We start from the raw sequence: 17277 nt of genomic DNA, 5'->3' as shown, positions 1-17277 counted from the left end.
GACTGCCTTCTCACTTGTCTCAGGAGGATCAAGAACTAATAAAAATAGCCTCGCTCAAGAGGCAAAACCTTGGAATAAATCAAATGAATGAGCTCTCATGGATGTATCTGCTTCTTCTCACCTTCTTGGACAAGCCCCAAGGATGTCAAACCTATTATTGAGAATGGAGCATGTGCAGGAGTTGCATACTCCTGACTTTATATATGGACTTTTCGTATCAAGTCTTAGAAAAGTGATTGTTTCCGTGCCTCTGGTATGGTGCCCCACTTCCTCTGGTCATGCCTCTCTGCTTGTTCTCCCATTGCCCACACTGAGTTTTATTTCTTCTTCCCTCCCCTGGATACGGCCCTGCTTCCTCCAGATGCCCTCCTTATAGCACAGTCTTCAGTCTTCCTCCAGCCCCAACGCTGAGCTGAGTGTTCTTCACATACATCGTCTTGTGTGAAAACAAGCGGTCCTCGCAGCTTTAAAGGTACAGGTTCTCTTAATACTGTCATTTAACAGACAAAGAGGTGGAGGTGGACAGAGATTTAGTAACTTGTCCAAGGTCACACAGCTGATAAGTAGCAGAGTCAGAGCTGCAGTGCAGGCATTCAGACACCCACAGCTGAGCTGGGACTGTACGCCTGTGACTGCCTCTCCAGGGAGCGACTCCTACCCCAGCGGTGCTCTCCTTAACAGGCCCCGAGCTGAGGCTCTGGTCCCCGGGGAGCTAGCTCTCTGCCCAGGCCGGTATGAAGCTTTTACATAGAATCTTAGAGATTTTAGTCCCAAAAGATATTATAAAGGCTCATTGAGATAAGGCAGAATGTGTACTATGACCCATCTCACTAATTAAAACATTTTGGCCTTTGAGCCACACTTCTCTTGCTCAGGCTCGCTTCCATGTCTGGAAGTGTACTATCGCTTCTAATAAAGCTTTTCTGTTCTGCCGTAAAAAAATAAAAATTAAAAAACTAAAAAATACCTTTAAGGTTTACATTTATGTGTTGAATATTTAAATTTCTATCAAAAATTTTTGGTCACCCTTATGTTTTTTGGCACATTGCAGTAATTTTAGCTTAATGCCTCTTTCTGTAACCCTGTGCAAATACCAGCTCCACTTTATTTTGCTTGTTCAATCTCTGAAGGGCCCGTAGGTAACTATTATAGCAAAGTGGATTTTGTGTGCATGAGCCCAAATATCAGGCTTATCCCACTTATTCCCCAGGATTGATGTTCAGAGGAAAGCCTTCTCTGGCCCAAATGAGTTTTTCCATATTAAATAGAGGAAAAAAGTCAAATAGGTTTTCTTGGTGGTGGTACTTCTCAGCCATTTATGTACTTTGTAAGTAGCCAAGAAGGGGATTTAGATACAAGCTTTTTCTAAGCTTGAGGATGGAACACTTAGAGGACTCTTTGGTTTCAGAGCCCAGGGCTTTGAGTGTGGTAGGAAGGGCTGATCCAGCCCCTGGCCTCTCCACCTCTTTGCTTGCTTTTCAGTGGAGGGCCTCATGTACTAAGAGGTTTTGGACTTGGTCTAATGGGAAACCTTGAAGAGTTTTCAACTGGAGAGTAACAGATTTGCATTTCAGGAAGAACACTCTTAGCTGCAGCGGCTGGGTGGCTGGATGAAGGTGGGAGGAATAAACTCAGGGAGTCCAATTAAGAAGCCGCTGATGGTTCAGATCCTAGAACAATGCCTGGAATACTAAATATTTGTTGAAAGAATGAGAAAAATGAGTGTCCTGGAAGCCAAAGGACTCCAATGCATTTCAAGGAGGGGGTAACTGAGAGTATAGTATCATATGCTGAAGAAAGATTGAGAAGTCTGTGAATGAGAAAATGTCCATGCCTTTTTAAAGGAGGGAAACTTCGAAAGTGTGCCCTAGATTTAGCCACATGTGCTAATCTTAAAGTGAGAAGTTAGGCTGATTTGGATGGAAGTAGCAATCAGAAGTCAGACAAAGTGAGTGGACATCAGGAAGACTGTGAAGGAGCAGTCTGATAAGGTGGTTGCTATTCCGTCCTCAGTCACTGGAGCTGTCTCAGCCCACCAGGCTGAGTGCCTCGAGCATGCATGCTAATAGGGGATCCCTGCCCAATGCAGAGACTGTGCTCAAGGCATCCTTATTTACTCATTTTTTTTTTTTTTAATTGAAGAAAGGCAAGCAGATGCTTCTCCCCAACAGAGTGGGTCTGCTGGTTCAAGGTATGGTGAGAGTGGGGCTTGTGCACAAGGGCATGGAAGCGGAAGGACTCAAGTCCACTCTGTCAGCTACCGCCCTGGAGAGAGCCAAGAGCTCCTGGCGATCCCTCTGCCAGTTCCAAAGACAAACATTTTTTTTTTTTGGCCCCGCCTAATATGGCCTCGGCCTGCTCCCATGTGGGTGTGGTTCCCAGAAGGCCCCGCCCCCAGAACGCTGTTCCAATGGGGGCTACTTCGTGTCCATGGCGACGACGACGGCGGCGGCGGCGGCCGCTGGCTCGTGGAAGGAAGCGCCGCCGCCGCCGGGATCTCGCAGCTCCCAGCAAACGTCGCGGGGGAGCAGGCTCCCCCTCGCGACCAGTAGGGGCTGCCAGGTCTGAGGAACAAGGAGGCGGTCCTGGAGGCCCAGCAACGCCTGGGAAGGAGCAAGAGCCAGGCAAAGAGCGGACATGAGCGACCAGCTGAGTCCAGTCCCGGGCTTCTAGGGGCCGACCCAGTAGCCCCGTCGCTCTCCTCGGAACCGAGGGTGGGCACAGTCCGTCGGGGACTTTCCCTCCGCCAACAGAGCCTAAGTAGTCTGAGCCAGCGGGTGTCTGCCCCCAGTGTGTACACATGGAGAAACTGAGTCAGAGAACAGGGAAAGGGCCGGCCTAGGGCCCTTTGGCCTTATGCCCAACGCTATTCCCCTTTTTATTCAAGAACAAAGAAGCTGTGGTCATGGTCCTGGCTGGCTGTATTCAGCTCCTTTGTGCACCCCAGTGTGTTGTGTGGAGTGATCATGTTGGTGAATCACGCATCTTGTGGGCATCCCACGGCCCCCATTACCTCTTTGGAAAGAGTCCATTTTGTGGTGGGATTGTTCTATTCTGAAGGAGCAGCAACATTTCCTTAGGACACCAGGAAGGTCCTTGGGCCTTCCCCGGCTTGAGGGAAGTCTGATTTATGTTCCCTGTTCCTACAGAATCTAAAGGATGGAGACAAGTACCTGTAAGACCAGTGAATCGGAGGAAGACTATGTTGAAGAAGAAGAATCTGAGGAGGAATGTCATAAGGGGGAAGTTCCCATCCCTTCCAACCCTTCTCAGCAGGCAGTCTCAAAGACTGACTGTAAGGCATTTGGGAATGGAGTTCCCTTATGCATTATAGCCACAAAAATTCCAGAAAAAATCACAACCCCAGCTGATATGGATGACTTAGAAGCTGGGAGGAGAAAGAGAAGGCGGAAATGCAGGTAACTATTCCCTGGACCCCTTCACCTGCCTGGCTCCAGAAAGTCACCCCTGGCCTCCCTTCAGCACTTGGGGGGCTGGGATCTAAGGTCTTTCCTTTAGCCTGGGAAAGAGGACAGGGAATATAGGAGCGTCATTCACATTTTGGTACAACAAAAAACAAAATTCAGAGACATTTGGGCTGGCTTTTTGTAGAATTTCAGCATGTTTCTATGATCCTGATTTTCAAGTGGTTTCTAGAAAAAATGTGAATTTGGGGGTGTCCCTTCATCTGAGTGCCTGGCAGCCAATGGTCTGTCCTCTCTCATTCTGCCTCATTTCTGCTATTCCTCCATTCCAGACCCCTGACCATCAACCTGACCAACTGCAAGTATGAGAGTGGTAAGTGCCCAACTCGTCACCCAGACCACTGTGCAAAGAGGGCACCTATTGCTGTCACTTTTACTTGGGGGATGGTGCCCCTAGTCAGGCTCCCAGCCCTTGAATCTTTTTAGTTTGGCCTGTAACCTGTACTGAGCCAGGGGCAGCTGAGACCTCACTGTTCCACTTAGTCTTAGATACAGTGGGAATCTCTGCAGTTAGCCAATTAAAAAAAAAAGAAGACCGAAAGTCACCATTGCCCCACCTTTCCCATATTTTATAAGAGATGAGACAAGGTTAAAACAGTTAAAACAGTTTTTTCAAGGAAGCTTTTGAGACAGCTTTTGCAGCTTTTAAAGAAAATCAGCTAGGTCAGCTATCTCTTCCTCCCCTCTTATCCCCACTGGCATCTGTGCAAGGGGCCATCCAGCGCGTGAGGGGCCAGTGTGACCCCTACCGAGGGTCAGCTCTGCAGGCGAGAAGCAGTCCTAATTGAGAGAGGTAATAACGGGAGCAAGGAGACAGGTTCTAGTTTTCTCTGTCACATTTTGGAAGGGCCCTGACAGCCTCATGAACTTGGAGTTGTCACATGGAAACTAAACTGCAGAGCTGAGGTAAGAGCTACCTCCCTCTTCAATGTGCCCAGTCAGGTCTGTTCCTCACCCGACCCAGTGACAGTCCAAGGCTTGTTGCCAGTGCCTAGGCTGGCACTGGCAACTGACCTCCCTCTCTCCACAGTGCGTCGGGCAGCTCAAATGTGTGGCCTGAAGGAGGTGGGGGAGGATGAAGAGTGGAACGTGTACTGGACAGACTACTCTGTCTCACTGGAACGAGTCATGGACATGAAGCGGTTTCAGGTACAGCCTCCTGACCCGAGACCCTACAGGTGCTGCGGCCCCAAAATGACTGCTCCCATCCTTCTGCCCAGGACCCCGAGGCTGCCATTCTGTGGCTATACCCCTGTGCAGAACAAGGAAGGTCATGGCCAGGGACTTCTGCTCCAATGGAATATTCTTCCCTTGAGTCTCTGGAACTTCTGTTGTTAGAAGAAATGTCTGTTGGGCACATCCTAGCTTAGTATGTGCTGTTTGCCTGGAGGCATGCCTAGCTGGCCCCGTCCAGGGCGGATGAGTCCATCCTCGGGGGAATACTCATTCAGATTTAAAGCCAGCGGAATGATCGAGCCTCCCAAGCAGCTCAGCCTAGCATTCCACATGTATTAGGGTCAGTGTGGGGGGCCTGCATGGTCACTAGAAAGTCAAGGAAGTTGGACCAGAGTCCTCAAGAAGAATATGACTTCTTGGTATTTTTGTTATCTTGTCATTGGATCTTTGTACGAGTTAGCAATAAAATAATTAAAAAGGGTCTGCAGGCTTATTTTGAGGGGAGGCCAGAAAGGGAGTTGAGACTATAACCTGTACCACGATGAGAAGAGTGAGGGAGTGGGGGCAAAGAAGGGGCGTGCAGGAAGCAGTTGTAAGATGAGGGTAACAGTAACTAAAAGCTCTTAGTGAAGGTGTCCTGTGTGTCGGACACTGTGTTAAATGCCTTTATATTCTTAGCTCATTAAAGTCTCCAAAACAGCACTAAGTAGCAGATACCTCTTGTTAAAGAGAGGACATTGGGCCTCAGAGGTTCACACAGCCATTGAATGGGAAAGCCTGTGAGAGCACTGAGCCATGGCGAGATGCTGCTAGCACTGTGGGACAGAGTAGCAGGGTTTCCAGCAGGCCACCAAGCAATGCCGTGCCCCCTGGGGTGTCATGGCAGGCATTCTGTGGGCTGCTTCTAGTTTCCTTTTCTCCTTGGGGAGATGTTTCCTCATTTGCTTTGTGCCACCACACGCCAATTATTCTTATAGGACTAGTCCCTGCTGGTCTGCAGGATGTTATTAGGTGGCCGGAAGGTCCAAAGTCCTGGCTAGCCCTTCCCACTGCCCTTCACTGATTAACCCCTGTGTGAGGAGAGGCCAAGGAGGGGTTACTCACCAGCCATAGGGAATCTTCCTGTTTTCCCCTTGGAAAACTAGGAAGTGTTTACTTCCACTTTGACTTCTACCTCGATTTTCCTAGTCCTTCATTGCTTTCTGGGGTGCCCACGCCCAAGAACTGCTGCTTACTCTGGGGTCTAGTCTCACCCATTGGCTCCGTTTCAGAAAATCAACCACTTTCCTGGCATGACAGAAATCTGCCGCAAAGACCTGCTGGCTCGGAATCTCAACCGCATGCAGAAACTCTATCCCACAGAGTACAACTTCTTCCCCCGCACCTGGTGTCTCCCCGCAGAGTGAGTGAGCCTAGCCCCCGGGCTGAGACATGCTAGGAAAGGGGCTGCCATCTCAGTTCCCTGGGCCTTGAATGTCCCGGGGGTAGAAGTGGAATGAGAGTTTCAGCCGGCCAAAGAAAAGTAGGTCTGAGAGCGAGGACTCCGCGGGGCCCTGGGACAGCCACGATGCATGGGAACCATGTGACCAGTCCCTCTCTGCACATAGCTACGGGGACTTCCAGTCCTATGGCCGTCAGCGGAGAACCCGTGCATATATCTGCAAGCCGGACAGTGGCTGTCAGGGCCGTGGCATCTTCATCACCCGAAATCCGCGGGAGATCAAGCCGGGAGAGCATATGATCTGCCAGCAGTACATCTCCAAGGTGAAAGGCTGGTCAGGACCAGCACCGCCCCATCCCTTGGCCAGCCCTGAGGCACCCTATCTCAAAGCCAGGGAGGAAGCCAGTTTCAGGCTCCTGAAACTGCCATCCCTTGTTATCTTGGAGGCTGCATGAAGCCCTGGTTTAAAGCCAACCTGCTGGGGTTTCAATCCGAGTTTTCCCACTTTTAAGTTATCTTGGACTTGGGCAAATGTTTTATTCTTTCTGCAGCTCAGTTTCCTCATTTGTTAATGGACTACCTTCTATGGTTAATTAACTACCTTCTACGGTTATTGTGAAAACTAAATGAGTTATTACATATTTGAAGCGCTTAGAACATTGCAGGGTTCATAGTAAACACTTCAAAGCCTGACGATTTTTCCCTGGTGGGTTTGCGTACTCTCAGCCCTTCCTCATTGATGGCTTCAAGTTTGATATGCGAATCTATGTCCTGATCACATCCTGTGACCCTCTTCGGATCTTCATGTACGAGGAGGGCCTGGCCCGTTTTGCCACCATGCCCTACATGGAGCCCATGTACAACAACCTGGTAAGGAGGCAGGGGCACCCCTGGAGGCAGGTGGCACCCTCTCCTCTTCCGCTGCTGAGTGCTGAGGTTTTATGGAGAAACCAGGTAGAGAGGCTTGTCACCCAGGAACAAGAAACGAAGCCTGTGAGTGCTTCAGCCCCTGGCTGGGAGGGGAGACACGGCACACCCTCCTCCCTAGGAGCTCATGGGACAGTCCTCAGGTGAAGAGGGGCAGGAGATGAGTGGCCTTGGAGAGGGAGCGCAGCATGGACTCAGTCTGAGACCATAGGGCCACTGTCTTCCCAGGATGACGTTTGCATGCACTTGACCAACTATGCTATCAACAAACACAACGAGAATTTTGTCCGGGACGATGCCACGGGCAGTAAGAGGTACTCCCTAGTCTGTTCTCCTCTTCCTCTGCCCCTTAGCCCCACAGTCTCAACAGCCCGTGAAAGTGAAACTGGCTCTCGAGAGGCTGATTGCTTAGGAAAACTCAGCCTTTACAGACCCTTGTACTGTGCCTGTCCACCAAGTGCAGCCCCCACCCCACCCTGGTAACTAAGCCCTGCTCCGAGCTGGCAGCACCAGGCACCCAGGCACAGAGTTAGGTTGGAATTAGGGAGCCTCCTGCCTGCAGCCCAGCGCCACTGGCAGAGAGATTGGTCTTCTCTGAGCACTGGGCCTCACAGGAAGCTGTCGACGCTCAATGCCTGGCTGCAAGAACACAGCTACGACCCCCGAGAGATGTGGGGGGGCATCGAGGACATCATCATCAAAACCATCATCTCGGCCCATTCTGTTCTTCGTCACAACTACCGAACCTGTTTTCCCCAATATCTGAGTGGAGGTACTTGTGCCTGTTTTGAGATCCTTGGTTTTGACATCTTGCTGGACCACAAGCTGAAGCCCTGGCTGCTGGAGGTGAGGATTATCTCCTGGGCTTTGCAAAACCAAGGTCCAGAGGCCTTCCTGAACAGGACACCTGGGATAGGAGTACACTCAGGTGGTGGAACAGAGAATGGGGGACACGGCGGAACTGGGTGGGTAGGAACCCCAGCAGAAGCATAATATCTCTACACTTTTGACCCAAGTCAAATCTTCGTGGTGTCTGGCCGCCACTGTAGGAATCCAGGTTTCAGATCCTTAGTGTTCCTCACGTGAGCCTTGCCTTTAAGGACATGACGTCTATACGGTCAGGTCTGATTTGCTCTCATGAGCCAGTGTTGGAGGGTTCTCTGTGGCCTTGGAAGTCAGAATATCCAGCCTCCTTGGCTGAGGCCACTGTAGGGGGATGTCTCTCCTAGACCTTCCAGTTGGGTCTGCAAGGGACCATTATCTGCTCAGGTGGTCTAGGAAGAGGGTGGATAATGTCTCCTACTGGCAGGTAAACCACTCTCCAAGCTTCACCACTGACTCACGCCTAGATAGAGAAGTGAAGGATGCACTCCTCTGTGATGCCATGACCCTTGTCAACCTCCGGGGCTGTGACAAAAGGAAGATGATGGAGGAAGACAAGCGACGAGTCAAAGAACGGCTTTTCCAGTGTCACCAACAGTTGCGGGAAGCCAGGTACTCAAGGCATCCGATGTGTTTAGTTGCGTAACTCGTCTTTGTTATTACTTCCTGGGAGTAAAAGTTCTTCTTTAAATGGAGAAGTCAGCCTGGGGCTGATTAGCTATTAAAAACATTTTTTTTGCTCAGATAATACATCACATCACAGACCATATGTTTAAAATTCAAAAGATACAGTGACTAGTCTACCATTCTTCTCCAGCTGCTCAGTGTCCCCCCCTACCCTGCACCAGTTAGTGTTCCTGGGGTCCAGCCTATAATTGCACAAGCATTTAATACACATATATGCATGCATTTATACAAATTGTTTTTCTCTCTCTACCCAGACAGTAGCATACTGTCACACTCTCTGTACTCCACTTAGCAATGCATTTTAGAGCAATTTAACATTAGCACATAAGAAGCTTTATGTGATTTGATTAACTGTTTGTTTTTTTTTTTTTAATGAAGCTCCTCTAGAAACCATTTCTCTAGAAAGTTTATAATAAACACAGAAAACAGTTTAGTTACTCAATCAGTATTGTTCACCCACTGTTGTTTTCATAGTAAGATGGGTTATAAACACGGTAATTTGTTGCTGCTACTAAATTACAATTCGTTAATGATACATAAAAATGAATCGGAGTCGATTTAGGATTATTCCTATGACAACATCGCTCTTCCCCAATTTGCATCCGTAAGATGCGGGGCCAGTTTATATTGATTTGCCGTGATATCCTGAGGGCCTGGCACTCAGTGTGCACTCAAGTGTTTGTGTGAGTCAGAGTGAAGTAAGCTGTAAATGCCCTGGATGTTCCCAGGAGGTTGGACTGTGTGAATCCTGTCTTTCAAAAGAGGAAAAAAGGCTGAAAACTACCAGACTTAATAAACAAAATTACAGCCATATACTAGAACATTTGGTAGCCATTTAAACGTGATCCCATTTTCATCTAAAACGAAGAAAGGAATAGATTAAGAGCATGGTAGTTGAATGGCAAAGCCAGGATTCAGACTCCAGAGGTCCTGCCCCAGAGTCCATGCTGTTGACCAATATGCTAACTCCATCGAAAGATGGAGTTATGGAAGGTTTTTATCTTCTATTTGCTCTTCTAGATTTTCTGTAACTAGAAACCTAATTTTCTATGATCAGTAACCTAAAAAATTGTGATAACTTGGAGTGCTAGCTTATGAGTGAACTCCACTGCACTTCAGATGAAAACCGGTTTTCTAGAAGTCAAGACTGTTTTTGTGGCTACACACAGGTGGGACTGACCACAGATGGTTTTGGCAGCTTTCACCACATGGGTCGGACCCGAAAGGCCATGAAGCTAGCAGGAGTTTCTCAAGACTTTGGCCAACCTTCCTTTCCCGGCTCAGCATCTTCAGTCCGACCCTGACTAACCGGGGCTTGGTTTTTATAGGCGAGAACAAACTGAGTCATCCCACGCAGCACTGCTGGACCAGGAACGCTATGAGGATTCCCACCTGGGTGGGTACCGGAGGATCTACCCGGGGCCCAACACAGAGAAGTACGTGCCCTTCTTCAAGAACAATGGCTCCCTCTTCCAGGAGACTGCTGCCTCCAAGGCCAGGGAGGAGTGTGCCAGGTACTTTGCCCCAGTTCCCTCTCCACTGGCTCTGGTGGGGGCAGATCCTGAAGCTCAGTTGCTCCCCAGCAGGATGGAGAGGAAGCCAGACCCTTGAGAAAAGAGGAGTGGAGTTATAAATTCTATCAGGCTCTTAATGACTCAGTTTAGTGGGTTTCCCATCTTCCCCCACATTCCTCTCCCATCATTCCCCAAAACAGACATAACTTCCAACTCTTTCCCCATCCCCATTTTCCCTCATCCCCCTCTTCTGAACACAATTTCTCCAGTGTCTGAAGCTGCCATATCTTGTCAGGCAGCAACTAGAAGAGATCCGCCTTAAGCAGGAACAACAGGAGACCTCAAGCACTAAGAGGCGAAAGGAAAACAAGGAGCAGAACCAGGGGGAATCAGCAGAGGAGAAGAGCCGACCCAGGGTCAGGATCCGGGACTTTTCCACCCACTTGGCTTACAGGAACCGGAACCGGGAGAAAGAAGTGTCAGAGGTTTTGTGGCTCTTTCTTTTCTGTAGGAAAATGGGTTGGAATGACTAGAGAAGGGACTGTTTGCTGTGCCTTCCTCCTCTTGTACAAGAGAAATGAGTTCCTAATGAGTAATTGATTCTGAACTTTTGGTGAAGAAGGTGTGAGAATGGATAGCAAAGGGAACCTTCCACCAGGGTCAGGGATGGGATAGAGGTAGCATGGGCAAGCTGACTTTGTTGATGGTTTGGGACTTATCCTTGGAGATCCTGTATGCATCTCTCATGTACCTTGTAGCTGCTACCAGGACATCTGAACAGCATGCAGCCTCAAGAAATTGTGGAAGAGGAGGAGCTAGAACGGATGAAGGCCCTTCTACAAAGGGAGAATCTCATCCGAAGCCTGGGTATTGTAGAGCAAATCACCCGCATGCTGCACCCCAGCCGCCGGGGCCAGAAAAAACATCATGAATATAGGGTGAGGGTCCCTATGCAGCATCTCACAGAACAAGGGAACAAGGGCTTTGTCAGCACATGGTGGCAGCTGCAGCACAGGAGGCTAATGTGATGGCAGTGGAGCCTGGGAAAGCAGTGAATGATGGGCCTTGGGGAAGGGTCTGTTGGTTCCTTTTGTGTCTGTTCCCAAGCTCCCTTTGGTAATGACATCCAGCCGAGTGCAGCTTCCAATCTTCTCACTTATAAGAGACTTGTTCTCTAAGTTCTTATCTTGCAATAACCCCAGACTCATGACTGACAAATAACAAGGCCACCACCCTCAGTCCCTTCTGTGTAATCTCTCCCCAGCACTGTCAGTGCCGTGGCTCTAATGAGAGATAAGTAAACAGTCTTGGGCCAACGAAACAGCTGCTGCATTCACTGTTCCCTGGGCTAGTAGCAAACCTGTTGGGTCCTGTTTTTGTTGAGCCCCAAAGGAGTAACTGGTTAAATAGTGGCTGCGGCCTAGAAGAGATTTTTTAGCTACCTCTTTCACCACTCCGTCCAGCCTCACAGGAAATGTGATAAGGGGCTGCTCTTCTCCTCTAGCCTAGATTTCACCAGGATGGGCTGGGCAGTCAAGAACTGCAATCTGTGAGTCTGTTCCCATTGGTCCTCCTGAGAGGGGCCGCCAGAGAGCAGGGCCCTCCTCATTTCCTGCATCCAGTTCGGCGGCAGGAATTGATCCCCAGGATCTTAGGGCCACTGCCAAGCATGAATGCTGCACTTCTGCATCATTCCCAGTGCCACCTACAGCCCAGGAACCTCAACTGGATAAGAAATCCAGCCGCCTTCAGCCCCTGTTCATTATCAATGAAGAAATCTGGAAGGCGCTGTTTTCCCAGTGCCAGAGTCAGGCTCACTAGCCGTAAGTATCCAAAACTAGCTTTGGTCACTCTGATTTGTGTACATTTCCACTAGGAGATATTACAGCTGGGATGCTCCCAAAATATAATATGGCACTTTCAGCAGTGTGGGAATGGGGAAGGCAGTGGACTCGTTCATCTACCTCCTTTTATGTATTAGACCTGGTGATAGAAATGGCAGAAATGCATCCCAGCAACTCAACAAACATAACAGGGAAATGGACAAGTTAACACACCAGTTAGAATATGGTCTGGTAAAGGCACTGGAGGGAAGCCTAGGATGTCATTCCTGTGTCAGTAATTGAGCAACAATTGGGAAAGAGGTGAGCAAATCTATATTCTTTAAGTAGCAACTCAGGGGGACCCATGTTTCCACTGCAGAAGGCCAAGCCAGCAGAAGGCTAGAAGCCATAAACCGAACCCTGGCAGGATCAGTGCCACCCTCTTTAATTCCAAAGCAGGCCTATTTTCTGCAACCAGAAAGAGTGGTAAGTGGCCCATGGACTGAATGCACCTTGCCCTCCATGGTAAACTCTGGACACAGAGCAGCCAAGGCCGGGGATCTCCTCTGCCCTGCATCAGCACCCCTGATGCAGAGTACCACTGCGCTCCTGGACATCAGCCACCACAGGTAAATGGAGGAAGGAAGCCCAGCACTCAGCCTCTCCTGGAGAAACCCCTCAGCTTTCCTAAGGGGCAAAGGGCCTTCAGTCTTTGCTAAATTTAAGACTACCACCAAGCTTGCGTTTGAAAAGCCCTGGCCAGCGCCATTTGCGTAAGGCACAAATACAAGGACACCAAGAATTCCTCAGTACCCTCAGATTATTTTTGGATCGTTAAAGACTAAAATACGAAGAGGAGCCAAGGCCAGCCATGTACTCATCTCCGCCCTTGAAACCTGAGCCTGGATTTATCGCTGGTGATGGGTCTGAACCCTGGGTGCGGCCCGGGGCTAGAGGTCATCTCGGGCACAAGGAACCCCTTTCCCAGAGGAGCCGATTGTGCCCAAATTAGGGGCTGTTGAGGGGACGCTCGCCCCGCCACAGCGGAGACAAGCCGGCCTGGGCAGGCGGAGGGGCGGCTCTTGGCAGTTGAACCCGTCTTTTTATTAAAGTTTATGCCGTTTTGCTGGAGCGTCCTCCACCTCATTCGGGCTCTCGCGTGTCAGGGAAGCCATCTTCCATAGTCAGAGCAGGAGAGTAGAGCCGCGGAACCGTTCAAGCCCAGATATCCCCGCCTCTGGCCGGAAGCGGAAGTAATGCGCGAACTAGTTGCTTCTCTCTCTTCTGGTCCCGCCCTCCGGCTTCCGGCGTCGCTGCGTTTCTACCTGGGGGCAGTTTTGTCAACATGGCCGGTACTCTAGGCCTCTTATTGGGCTGGCGTGCTCGTGCTGCTGTTGCTCGCTGTGGGCTCGCGACCCGAGGGGTTGCAGGTCCAGGCACCATCGGCCGCGAGCCGGATCCTGATTCCGACTGGGAGCCGGAGGAGCGGGAGCTTCAGGAGGTGGAGAGGTACCGGCTTCTTCCCGAGCCCTCTGCCTGAAGCAAGGCGCTCCAGGCCGCGCCCCCTTGCCTCCGGGCGTCCTGCCGCCGCGTTCGCCACGGCCCTTGTTTCTCCCTCGTGTCAGAGGCGCAGGGGCGAGTGTTCAGCTCCCTTGGGGCCACGGGTCCTTTTACCACTGACGTATTTCATCACTCTTTTAGAGAGTTCGTCATGTTTCAGGGCTGCTGGTCTAGGTCTTAGAGATTTCCGGGGCACTGATAAAAGCGGGCTGGGTGCTCCGTTATTTAGCCCGAGGCTCTTCAGCCACTCGTCTTGTTGCCACGCATGGCTTCTGCCATTGGTTCTCTTCCCCCAGCATCCTGAAACGACAGAAAAAGGCTATACGGTTCCAGAAAATTAGGAGGCAAATGGAGGCGCCAGGTGCTCCGCCCAGGACCCTGACGTGGGAAGCCATGGAGCAGATCCGGTAAGACTCAATGGTAGTTTGGATCCGCTGTGATGAGAAGTGAAGGATACTGAGGCCTGGAGTATCGTTTTTATGTTTTCTTTTACTTTTTATCATTTAAGATGTCTTTAAAAAAAAATACACACACACATACATATATTATAACAACCTTCTGTAAGCCCGTTATCTTGTTTATCATGACAGTTGGTTCATTTTGCGGAAATTTTAGGGTTGAAGACATCACAACATTTAATCCTTAAATAGTAAATCAGACCATTATTAACCTAAGGTCCAGAGATGGGAACTTCCAAGATTATGAGGTGAGGATCCATGTCTTAGAAAACCTTAACTCCTTTCTTTATAGTTTTTTTGTGCCTTTTTCTGGGTTTCCTTATGCAAGTAGAAGCAGTTATGAATTTCGGTTTTTACTTTCACCTCCTTAATCACAAACAGTAGATACTATAAGTACTGTCTATACTTTTATTACTTAATATATTTTATAGATCTTTCACTTCAGAAGAGAAAGTCCTTCATTCTTTTTTACAGTAAACATAGTAAATCATAGGTAACCAGTTTTTTATGATGGGTACTTGGGTCCACTCACTTGCTATCACAAATAGTGCTCTAGTGAATAATTTCATATACACATCACATCTGCCAGGCGTAGTTGTTTTATACATTTCCAGAAGTAGTGTTGCTGGGTCCAAGGGCAGATGGATTTGCATTTTCATAATGCTGAAAAACTCTCTATAGGCCATTTTCTATTCCCTTCAGAATCACTCTGAAATTGAGACTTAGAATGAACGGGATTCTGTAGAGCTGACCAAAAGACTTAGCGTATAACACCTCTCTCATGTCAGCTTCCTCCCCTGTCTTGAACAAAAGCATTTTCAGATCTTCCTACCTGTCACTACCCTTTTGTGGTCAATAAATGTCCTTTAACAGCAAAGAAGAAAACAGGCCACTAAGAAAGAACCCTTTAAAGTGTCTCGGGCTTCCTTCCTGTTTTCCATTCTCAATCTTATATCCTATTTACTTCTCGGGAAATGGTAACCCTTCTCTTGTATAGGACCAACCCTCTGTGTGCTCTAGGGGTATCCCTGCCTAACCTCAGGGACCTACATCTGTCAATGTAAGGTTCTCCCTCATAATTTTGTTCCCAGCTGGCTCCCTGACTGCCTGCCACTGTTTTTGTTTTTGTTTTTTGGCAGGGGGCGGCCTATGAAATGGTTCTCTACAAATTTGTCACCGACTTCCTCAATGCTAGACATAAAGGACATTCTTAATATTTCTATATCATTCGACCTCATAGTCTGCTTTCTTGAAATTCTCTTCTCCCTTGACCCAGATATCATTCACTTCTATTTTCTAGGGCTGCTTTTTCGTTTCCTTCCTGGGTTCCCCTTCTTCCTCCTGTATCTTAAAGATTGCTGTTTTTTTCGGAGTTGTGTTCTTGATCATTTTATCTCACTCTGCATATTTCCCTGCCTGATGCCAGCCAGTCACATGGATTCAACTACCCTTGCTGTTGGCTTATGACTTCCATATCTTTCATCTTCAGTCCATGTTTTTCTTCTGAGCTCTGTATATTCAACTGTGCACTAGACATCTCTGTTTGGATATCATACAGGTTCTCATACTCAACATGTAAAAAAACAAGAGTTCATCATTGTTCCCTGACAACTCAGTTTTTACTGTAACCCCGAATGGCCCCACCAAATCACCCAAGCTACAATTTTGATTCTCAGCCTGCTTCCTCCCCTGGTATTTAGTCCTGTACCAAGTTCTACCACTTGGCCTTCCTAAAATAGTTCTCGCGTTTCTTTCCTCTTGCTCTCACTGCCTCAGTCCATACTGCCTGGATTATTGTGATAGCCTCTTGCTCCATTTTTCCACCTCTAGTCTTGCCATTACTGTGAACTTCCCAAAGCAGTTCCTGGGCCATGCTGCAAGTGTTGTGACAGCCTGTCCCTCGGTCTCCCTCCTGGCATCCTTTGCCATGATAGTGTTCACAGTGATGTCGTATGTTGCTATATCTGTCTCTACCGCTGGATTGTATGCTCTTCAAAGGGAAGGACAGTCTTCATGCATTCTCCAGGATCCAACCAGGGCCTTTGTGCCAGTGACCTAAGAGTATGCTGTCGCCACACAAGAGTAGAACACAGCCATTTAATGGGAGAAGAGAGAGAGATGGCATTTACACCTCCTCATCTCGGCATTCTTATCCTTAGTATTATCAGTTAGCTATTCTGAGAGGAGTCTTCTTCACAACTTGAAAAACTGCTCCATTTTCCTTTAGGTATTTACATAAGGAATTTGCGGAATGCTGGTCAGTTCCAAGATTGGCTGAAGGTTTTGATGTCAGCACTGATGTGATCAGACGGGTTTTAAAAAGCAAGTTTGTACCCACGTTGGAACAGAAACTGAAGCAGGATCAAAAAGTCCTTAAGAAAGCTGGGCTTGCTCACTTGCTCCAGCAGCTTCCTGGCTCTAAGGATACCTGGAAACTGCCTTCTGCAGGCCGCTCCCTGTCGAGGTCTTTGCTGATGCCAGGGGGTGAAGCCTCATCCCAAGGCCAGGGTCATAGCACAGCTTTGAAGGTAGTAGAACCGAATACTCACAGTATAAACACACCGAGGAGACAGAAGGGAAGGAATAAAGGAATCCAGAGCCTGGAGAAGGAGAGCCCTGTGCCTGTCACTGCAGCCCTAGGTCATCAAAGAGAGCTGCAGAAGTACACCAGTGATTGTGAGGGCAGCAGAAAAACTGACGTTGATGGATTGCCAAGTAAGAAGAAGCTGGAAGTGTTGAAGGCAGGAGAACCTGGTAACCAGAACTTTAGCAGCAAAGTAGTGCAGAAGGGGCAAGAGTTCTTTGATGACAATGGGAACTTCCTTTACAGAATTTGAGCCGGAACCTAGCTTGTGGAAATGCCATATGAAACACAGCTGGGCGAGTATGTTTGAGCTGCCTGGATTTCTGTGTACTGATTATCCACCCTGGAATAGGAGGACATGATGAGCCTGTAAAGTGGAAGGGAAGAGCTACTTGGATTGAATCTGACAAAGGGCAATGAATTTCACAGGGCAGATGTGAATGTGGACAGCGAGAATGACTGACTGGGTAGAATCCAGCTTCCTGGAGCACTGTTCCTCGTCTGATCCACGTGGATTTTCAGTACTCACCCTTCTTGTGTAGGCTCTCTGTCACAACCAGCCTGCGTTGCATGTGTTATTGGGAGTTTCTGTGATACTTGCAATATATGTTTGGGAAGAAATGAAAGGTTTGCCTTTTGACCTCATTTATTTCTTGATTAGTGAACACTAACAGTTCCAGAACTGCTTAGGCAATAGGTTGTTTTCATTATGTGCAAAATAAAGTGAAATGTAGCAGTCT

The 17277-nt window shown here is 48.6% G+C and overlaps 2 protein-coding genes across 5 annotated transcripts; both read left to right on the top strand.

Annotated features, from left to right (window-relative positions):
• The first annotated feature begins 50 nt into the window (after window positions 1-50).
• Window positions 51-13066, top strand: LOC107514133 (tubulin polyglutamylase TTLL13P). 4 transcript variants are annotated; one of them, XM_036231920.1, is made up of 16 exons: window positions 362-472; window positions 3150-3419; window positions 3758-3798; window positions 4516-4634; window positions 5933-6063; window positions 6269-6425; window positions 6829-6972; window positions 7258-7343; window positions 7644-7875; window positions 8339-8523; window positions 9927-9994; window positions 10075-10112; window positions 10412-10597; window positions 10871-11050; window positions 11617-11935; window positions 12315-13066. In XM_036231920.1, the coding sequence occupies exons 2-16, from the start codon at window positions 3160-3162 to the stop codon at window positions 12566-12568; spliced, it is 2400 nt and encodes a 799-aa protein (XP_036087813.1). In that variant the 5' UTR covers window positions 362-472; window positions 3150-3159; the 3' UTR covers window positions 12569-13066. The 4 variants fall into 4 exon arrangements, with proteins under 4 accessions (XP_036087811.1, XP_036087813.1, XP_036087812.1 ...); XM_036231918.1 differs by having other exon boundaries at window positions 51-472; window positions 9927-10112; window positions 10408-10597; XM_036231919.1 differs by lacking the exon at window positions 362-472 and adding an exon at window positions 933-2714 and having other exon boundaries at window positions 9927-10112; window positions 10408-10597.
• A 95-nt stretch (window positions 13067-13161) lies between these two features.
• Window positions 13162-17276, top strand: NGRN (neugrin, neurite outgrowth associated). The gene is made up of 3 exons (XM_016151557.2): window positions 13162-13444; window positions 13792-13902; window positions 16181-17276. The coding sequence occupies exons 1-3, from the start codon at window positions 13281-13283 to the stop codon at window positions 16788-16790; spliced, it is 885 nt and encodes a 294-aa protein (XP_016007043.2). The 5' UTR covers window positions 13162-13280; the 3' UTR covers window positions 16791-17276.
• Window position 17277: the final 1 nt, after the last annotated feature.

The sequence above is a fragment of the Rousettus aegyptiacus genome, unplaced genomic scaffold, assembly GCF_014176215.1.
Source record: "Rousettus aegyptiacus isolate mRouAeg1 unplaced genomic scaffold, mRouAeg1.p scaffold_m13_p_14, whole genome shotgun sequence".
Taxonomy (NCBI): domain Eukaryota; kingdom Metazoa; phylum Chordata; class Mammalia; order Chiroptera; family Pteropodidae; genus Rousettus; species Rousettus aegyptiacus.
This window is presented reverse-complemented; position numbering and strand designations above follow the sequence as displayed.

Excerpts from the sequence above, each read along its gene's own strand:
- LOC107514133 (XM_036231918.1), top strand. The coding sequence starts at position 3,160 with ATGGAGACAAGTACCTGTAAGACCAGTGAATCGGAGGAAGACTATGTT. Across the intron at positions 7,876-8,338 it reads TGAAGCCCTGGCTGCTGGAG|GTAAACCACTCTCCAAGCTT; the intron begins GTGAGGATTATC and ends TCCTACTGGCAG. Across the intron at positions 11,051-11,616 it reads AAAAACATCATGAATATAGG|CCTAGATTTCACCAGGATGG; the intron begins GTGAGGGTCCCT and ends CTTCTCCTCTAG.
- NGRN (XM_016151557.2), top strand. The coding sequence starts at position 13,281 with ATGGCCGGTACTCTAGGCCTCTTATTGGGCTGGCGTGCTCGTGCTGCT. Across the intron at positions 13,445-13,791 it reads GAGCTTCAGGAGGTGGAGAG|CATCCTGAAACGACAGAAAA; the intron begins GTACCGGCTTCT and ends CTCTTCCCCCAG. Across the intron at positions 13,903-16,180 it reads GAAGCCATGGAGCAGATCCG|GTATTTACATAAGGAATTTG; the intron begins GTAAGACTCAAT and ends ATTTTCCTTTAG.